Here is an 8,221-nt window from a genome sequence, read left to right on the forward strand (position 1 = left end):
TTTTGTATTTTTAGTAGAGATGGGGTTTTACCAAGTTGGTCAGGATGGTCTCGATCTCCTGACCTTGTGATCTGCCCTCCTCAGCCTCCCAAAGTGCTGAATTACAGGTGTGAGCCACTGGGCCCGGGCTGAACTCACTTTTAACACTAAAAATAGTGCCTTAAAAAAAAAAAACAATAAAAACTCTGCTAATAGCAAGTGAAAACCTGACAACAAGCTCTTGGTGACTCTGGACCTGGGCAGTCTCCAGCCTTCTGTTCAGCTGTTCTTCCCACCTCCCACAGGAAACATAGTCTATGAAAGGCTGAGGACGTCACATCCGCGTTAGTGCAGGCTTCCTAGAACCTACATTACTCATTCATCCAAGGAGGGCACATCGGCACCTGGTGACCACACTGTGCAAGGAATCGTGGAGCATCAGGAACAAGGCACGACCCTCCCTTTCCTTAGGACAGGTCCAGTTCACAGGGAGATGAGGCACAGCCATCAATAACCCAAGTCATGAGGGGCTACCCTGGCAGAGGTGACAAATGCCATTGGTGGCAGGACACCAGTTGACCTAGAGGGAAAAGTCCACACAGACAGGTTCCCAAGCAGAAAGGAAGTCAAGGCAGTGGGGGAGGGGAGTCAAAACAAGTGATGCTGGGACGCAGCTCTGAGGTTTGTGGGCGTCTCTGATTGAGGGAGATGGAAGGTAAGGTCAGAGAAGTGAGGTTCTCAGGTCACAGATTTGGGCTCATGGGGGTGTGAGGGTGTGTGTGTGTGTGTGTGTGTGTGTGTAAGAAAGCAAGAGAGAGAGGTCTTGTTCCAGGTCTTCTTCTCCATAGACTCCCCTGACCCTGCCTCTTCCTGCGATGAGTCATTCACCAGGGGGTTTCCTTGCCTTGTTCTTCCCGGACCAGTGTTGTGTTAGGCTGTTTTAGAGGCAAGTTTGATATTCACACTGTGATTTCCTCCTTCAGGCATAGACACCCTAAAAAATGTTTTGTTGATCTTAAAATGAGCAACTCAATTGTTCTGAGGTTGGCTGTGGTTGGAAATCTGCTTCCTCTGAGTCTTTGTGGCTTTTTTCTTTCTTTGTTCTTTTGGTATAAAGAGACCCCTGGGTTAAGAAGCAAGCCATCTGTCTTGCAGTCTCGGGTCAGCCTCATGGTCTGGGGTAAGCCACTTCTTCTCTAAACATGTTTATTATTCTGGAAATAAGAGGTGGCTTTAAATGACTTCTCAGGGATCCCCAGCTGTGACCCAGCGCTAGGTGAATGCAGGCCTCATGAACAAGCACCAAATACTCCCCTGGGAAAGGTCAGCAGAACCCAGTGACCCAATCACTGCTGCTGCCCCCGAGGGTCGCTCATCCTCCTGCCCAGCCCCTCCACTGAACGAATGTTCTGTGTCTCATGCTGCTCGTCTGAAACAAGGACAATGAGGGCTCCTGTACAGTCTGGTTGTATGAGGATTAAGTGTGTTCATATGTGTATAAAGTGCTGAGAACAGAGCTTGGCACAGCACATGCTGTTGTTAGTACGATCATTACTCTCAGTGTTGATTTTAATGAAATCACATCCTCCACGCCAACAATACCATGAGCTGGGGCCTTGCAACCGCACAGCCTCCCTCTGCCAGAGCCAAGTAGGGAGGGATGGCGTCCCTGGAGCCCGCACAGCCTCTCTGGAGGTGGGGGGTGGGGGAGGTGGCCCCCATGCTTCCTGATCGCTATTTAGGTCCCTGGTGACACCTCCTGCACCAGACTGTGGGCTTCAGGGAGCAGGATTGACACAGGCAGGGCTCATTTGTCCTCCCACCGGCACCAGGCGCAGACATTCTCAGAGTAAAGGGCTCATCATCTACTTCCTGGGTGAATGACTTTTCCTCCAAGCCCATGAGGTGAGCCCAGTGGTGGCCTCAGCTCACCGCCTCAGGTCACAGGCTCCAGGCTCCAGCACAGGGACGGGACCCTGAAGAGCCCTGTGGACTCTGCTAAGGAACACCAGGAGCTCCCAGAGGCCAAGTGCAGGGCAGAGATGTGGAGAAGCAGCTGCTTGGAGGACCTTAGCCCTGCAGAGGCCAAAACATGGCTGCTATTATACAGAAGGGGAGGCTGAAAATACTACAGACATGGCTCTGGCAGATTATTTTTGCTACCATCCAAGTGCTGAAACCACTGTTAAGGAGAAAGTCTTAAAAGCAGCCAGAGAACAAAGATCTCCCCACAGACAAGTCAGCTGAGAGGGGCCGACTTAGCCCAGAGAAACCACAGCAGGAAGAGACAGCGGCAGAGGCCCCACCCCAGCCGGTGCTGCTCCCCTCTCCTCTTCACCAGGATGGTTCCCTCTTCCCTCGACTCAGTGCTGAGACCAACAGCAGACATGGGGTGAGGGGGTGATGCACTTAACATGACCTAAGCCATACAAATATATTACCAACAAACTCCAATGACTTAACTTTGAAATCTTCTTCATCTAAGTTTTTAAAGTGGTCATTCCTAGTTTCCCTCATTCCTACCAGTGCCCTGGACAGACTTGCCTGTGGCCAGGTGCACACACTTCCCACCTCTGAGCTGTGGTCCCCTCGTCTGTAAAATGTGATGATTCACATCCCTTCCTGGCCACAGGTGGGTGTCTGAGGTGCTGAGTGCACCCTGCTCTTCCCTACAAAGCAAACCCTTTCTCCTTTCCCCATTATCACAGATACCTGCCTGGGAATCCAGAAGAGGCCCTTCCCAGACCAACAGGCAGCTGCTACTATCAAGCAGGTCAGGCCCCAAATGCTGGGGATTTCCCCCTCCTAAATCTCATTTCCCCCCCCAGACAAAATGAGAGCAACAATCCCCATCTCCCTTAGGTTAGGAAAATATCCTGAATGAAGATGTGCAGTCTGTGGCTGGGAGCAGGACACCAACTGTCCAACAGCACAGGCTCGGAGCATGGCACTGTCCCCACTGTCCCCGTCCCTGAAAGCTGGAGCCTCACTGCCCTGCCACTCCTGGATACAGGACAAGGATCAGAACTGGGACTGTGGCCTCTCAGTAGGGGCTGGGTGAGCAGCCATCTGCAGCCACGTGGATGGAGACCTTTCCTGCTCACTCTTCAAGCTGCAACCAGTGCCGGGCACCCACCAGAAGGAAAACTGGAAGGAAATGTGGCAGGTAAACCAGGCTGTGGCCCTGCAGTGCCATCTTTGTCCTCACTTGAAGTCTAGCTCCTCTGTTCCTCCACGGCCCCTCCCCATGGCGCTCCACCCTATTCCTTAGAACCTTCTGCCCCAAGCTCAGAGAGCCGGTGCTGAGGTGCAGGCAGGAGCAGGTGCAGCCTCTGCTGGGTAGAGGACAGGTGCCCTGGGGATCCAGAGTCCTGAGTGACTGACACCAGCCTTGAGAGTGTGATTTGTCCTCCTACACGACAACACACATCTCCCAACACAGACCACTGCGGTTTACACAGGGCCTCTGCAGACTTTTATATCTGCCTCTTTTGTAGGAAGGAGCTGGGGCCACAGCAGAGTCACACAGTCCACTGTGGTTTATACAGGGCCTCTGCAGACTTTTTTTTTTTTTGAGACGGAGTCTCGCTCTGTCGCCCAGGCTGGAGTGCAGTGGCCGGATCTCAGCTCACTGCAAGCTCCACCTCCTGGGTTTACGCCATTCTCCTGCCTCAGCCTCTCCAGTAGCTGGGACTACAGGCACCCGCCACCTCGCCCGGCTAGTTTTTTGTATTTTTTTTAGTAGAGACGGGGTTTCACCGTGTTAGCCAGGATGGTCTCGATCTCCTGACCTTGTGATCCGCCCGTCTCGGCCTCCCAAAGTGCTGGGATTACAGGCTTGAGCCACCGCGCCCGGCCCTGCAGACTTTTATCTCTGTCTTATTTTACAGGAAGGAGCTGGGCCATACCAGAGTCACAGAGCTGAAGAGGAACACGGACAACCCTGGCCGTCTTCAGCCTCCAATCTCTGGACTCTTTGACAGACTGACTGACTAAGCTTCAGAGCCTTCAGAATTTCTCATTTCCTACTTTGATAAAGAGAGAAGTGAGGTGGAAGGACCTGGCACAGAGATTGGGCCAGCCGAGCACGGACAGAGCCAGGACCTGGGGTCAGGAACCGAGCTCAGCTCCAGGCTCATCTGATGTCATCCTGACAGCCTGAGGACAGAGAATCTCCATTCACAGGCATGGCGGGTGGCAGGGACTGGCCCCAGCTGACCTCGGTTTCCCAAGTGCAGAGGTGCGACTGCGGTCTTTTCCGCTCCCTCCCCAGCAGTCTAATCTGGAAGATTAGCTCTAGGTCATCTACTCCCAGTCTCAAAAAACTCCTGGATCCTTGAAAATCTCTAATAACACTAAAATTAAAAAATACAAACATTGAGGTCTATCATTTTTTACCTCTTAGAGTAGTAAAGAATGAAAGTTCCATGTAGTAAGGGTGCAGGGACACGGGCACGCTTGTGTATTCTTGGTGTGAGAGTAAAATTGGTACAATCTTCTCCCAAAGGACAATTTAGCAATATTCAAACAAAATTCTAAATTGATGAGCTCATTGACCCAAGAATTCCTCTTTTAAAGGGCTGCCTCTAGAAAATATTGACATATGGACATATGACACACACAAGGGTTCTCACTACAATGCTGCTGGAATTAGTCAAAACAAAGGCAGGACATAATGTTAACAATTGCCCATAGGATGGAAGATTAAAATCAACTGTGCTTCACCCCATGTGTTTCACCCATGCACTAAATATTATGATGCTGTTAGAAAGAATGAGATACATGCATGGACTGATAGAAAACATCTGATGGGATTTGTTGTTCAGTCAGAATTTTTAAGGTACCTATAAATGCACAGGAAGAAGGCTGATGGATGGTGGGATGAGAGGGTCCTCTGGGATGGCAGAAGGCCTTGGTGTCTGCTATGGGTCCTTTGTCCCTGACAGGTCTCATGTTGAAATCTGAACCCCAGTGTAGCTAGTGGGGTCTGTTGGGGTTTGGGGTGGATCCCTCATGAAAGGCTTTGTGCCATACCCGCCCCTCCCACATTCCCCCAGGAGTTGTCACTCTTAGTTTCCATGACAGCTGGTTGTTAGAATGAACCTGGCCCCTCCTCCTCCCCCTGCCATCCTCCCCACCCCTTTCCCTGATGGGCAGAATCCAGCTGTCCTTCCCCTTCACCACCAGTGGAAGTTTCCTGAGGCCTCACCAGAAGCAGATGCCGGTGTCATGCTTCTTGTACAGCCTGCAGAATCATGTGTCAAATAAACCTCTTTATAAATTATCCAGCCTCAAGTATTTTTTATAGCCACACAAACGGACTGTCACATTTCCAAAACCACCAAACTCAGATGTTTGACCTTGTCTGCACAGGTGAGCCTTACATCCACCTGGAATCGCACTAGCCTGTCAAAAAGAAAGCCATTTAATAAGCGTATTAAAAATAAGCATCAACCGTGGGTTCCACCTAATATAAACTGATGTTTAAAACACAAATTCTGTAATTATTTGGAGATTACAAAATGCTATTGGTTTCCTGGATTTTGTTTAGTTTGTTAAACAAAAACACTTAAAATTTACTGACACTTGTAAGACTGGTTTATCTTTGAGGTAATTTAGCTTTTGTTTTTTTTCCTTAACATAGAAGGAATCTGAAAGAGAACAATTGATAGAGACTTAATGAACCTGAAAGAGAACCGAAGGTATTTGGCATTTTTCCAGACTGAGTGATTGCTTTCACAGGAAACGCTGCCTCATGAAGGAAGGGCGTGCCCCGGTCTTGGCTGCCTGCCTAGTGGTCAGTTCACTGCCCTGTACCTGTTGATGTGCAAGAAAGTGGCTGGAAGGAAACTGCTGCCGGTGTGCTCAGTGGACTCGAAACGGAAGACAACAAGCAGCGGAGAGAAAGTTACTTTTTCTACCGGGCTGCGTGTTTAACCGATTTGTCTAAAAAAAGAAGGATGGAGGGCCAGGCGCGGTGGCTCACGCCTGTAATCTCAGCACTTTGGGAGGCCGAGGCGGGCGGATTTGGCTAATACGGTGAAACCCCGTCTCTACCAAAACCACAAAAAATTAGTCGGGCGTGGTGGCGGGCGCCTGTCCCAGCTACTCGGGAGGCTGAGGCAGGAGAATCGCTTGAACCCAGAAGGCGGAGCTTGCAGTGAGCCGAGATTGCGCCAACGCACTCCAGCCTGGGCGACAGAGCGAGACTCCGTTTCAAAAAAAAAAGAGAGAGAGAGAGAAAAGAAAAGAAGGATGGGGCTGGGGAGGGAATGAGGGAGTGGGGAGGAGAATGGTGCTCCCCTTCACGCAGCCGGTGTGGCTCGGAGGTGGCTTGGAAGTTTACACACTTGAGCTCTATCCATTCTGAAACGTCCCGATACATCTAGAAGTGTGGGGAGGAGGGAGCCGCGCTAGGCAGCGGCCAACGCGGTGGAGTCCCCTGGCCCAGCCTCCTGCGGGAGGGGGCTCTGCTCCCTCCAGGCCCTGGTCGCTCCTGCCTGGCCCCGGGGACCTCGCTCTTCCTCCGACTTCGACGACGGACTCCTCTGCCCGGACATGCTCCGCCACAAGTGACCAGGGCCAGGCACCCCCGCCGTGTCCCCCTCTCTCCCGGCCCCCTCCCGGTGCCAGGCGCGCTTTTCCCCAGGCAGGACCGCGATGGGGACTCACCTGCAGCAGGACCCCGACGACGACAAACTTGAGGGTCTTGTGGACCCGGAGCCCAGGGCTGGCTCCCTGCGCCGACCTGGGTCGTGCGGCGCGCCCTGCCCGGGCCCGGGCACTGGGTCCCTGCTGTCCCATAGAGGTAGGGAGCGTTCCTCGGCCCCCGCCCCGCGGTACAATCCTCCCCGCGGAAGAGCCCCACACTTTGCTGGGTGTGGCTGTGGCTGCCTCTGTCCCACTCGCTGCGCTCCCAGGATTCGGAGTCACTGCCAGGAACGCGCCCGGCTTTGCTCCAGCTGGTGGTGGCGCCATCCTGCCAGGTCAATCGAAGAAGCAGCGTGCTTGGCTGTGATAAGACGGAAGTTCACATTCGGAGTTCAGGGCACCCCTGACCCCGCCCCCTTTTCGGGGCACTTGCGGCTCCTGTCTGCTAACCCTGAACTTCCTTCCTCTGTGATCGCCCTCGCCGCTCTCAGCTTCTGTTCCTCAAACACGGCCGCCGCGTGGATGCTGCTGCATTCGGAGTCGTTTTGGCAAAACGACTGGTCCCAGCGCGAGGCTTCTCGGTCGGGAGTCGACCTCAGTCTCTCCGTGGCCGGATTCCTGGCGACTAGCAGGCACTCGGCGGACGGATGGGTAGCGGAATGAAGGGCACAGAGGCGGCCTCCGCGGGATCTGGCCTCTAAGAGGCTTCTACGGCCTCTTCCGTCACTACCGAGCGGGTGATTCATACTGCCTTTTTTTTTTTTTTAATGGAATCTAGCTCTGTCACCCAGCTGGAGCGCAGTGGCCCCATCTCGGCTCACTGCAACCTCCGCCTCCCGGGTTCAAGCGATTTTCCTGCCTCAGCCTCCTGAGTAACAGGCGCCCGCCACCACGCCCAGCTAAGTTTTGTATTTTTAGTAGAGACGGGGTTTCACTGTTTTGGCCAGGCTGGTCTCGAACTCCTGACCTCGTGATCCGCCCTCCTTGGGCACCCAAAGTGCTGGGATTACAAGCGTGAGCCACCGAGCCTGGCGCATCCTGCTATTGGTCTCAGGTTTCCATGCCAGTGAAATGTCACCTCAACTCCACTGTCCCTGGTGTTAGGCAAGCCCGGGGGACCCAGTTCTGCCTTTCTTCTGGATTTTCCTAACCTGTTAAAACTTAAACCACGGGGGACTACCTGGCGCATGACACGGGATGCGACTTGGCTGCAGTCCCACGTGGAGGCAGGTCCTTTCCAGCAGTTCCTCCGCACCCAGCGCTTCGCGGGCCCAGGGAGCGGAAAATCAGCCGGCCGAAAGCCAGGGGAGTCACGGTTCTGCCTGCGAAGGGCGACCTTGGGGCTGAGGAGTGGGTAAGAGAAAGGGGACGCTGATTGATGTTCATTTTTCTCCATATTTTACCGAGTTCCGGTACTATTTGCTGAAAAGACTTTCTTTTCGGCCGGGCGCGGTGGTTCACACCTGTAATCCCAGCACTTTGGGAGACCGAGGTGGGCGGATCACCTGAGGTCGGAAGTTCCAGACCAGCCTGACAGACATGGAGAAACCCCGTCTCTACTAAAAATACAAAATTAGCCGGGTGTGATGGC

General features: G+C 53.1%; 1 protein-coding gene across 1 annotated transcript in view; it reads right to left on the reverse strand.

The window, feature by feature from the left end:
• Positions 1-7,323, reverse strand: part of TNFRSF10A (tumor necrosis factor receptor superfamily, member 10a) — a 33,879-nt gene extending 26,556 nt beyond the window's left edge. The window contains exon 1 of the mRNA XM_011939850.1: positions 6,652-7,323. Within this exon, the coding sequence (XP_011795240.1) occupies positions 6,652-6,957 (306 nt within the window). The 5' untranslated portion in view covers positions 6,958-7,323. The remainder of the gene's footprint in view (positions 1-6,651) is intronic.
• Between the last annotated feature and the right edge of the window lie 898 nt (positions 7,324-8,221).

Source organism: Colobus angolensis, unplaced genomic scaffold, assembly GCF_000951035.1.
Source record: "Colobus angolensis palliatus isolate OR3802 unplaced genomic scaffold, Cang.pa_1.0 Scaffold184, whole genome shotgun sequence".
NCBI classification, from domain to species: Eukaryota; Metazoa; Chordata; class Mammalia; order Primates; family Cercopithecidae; genus Colobus; species Colobus angolensis.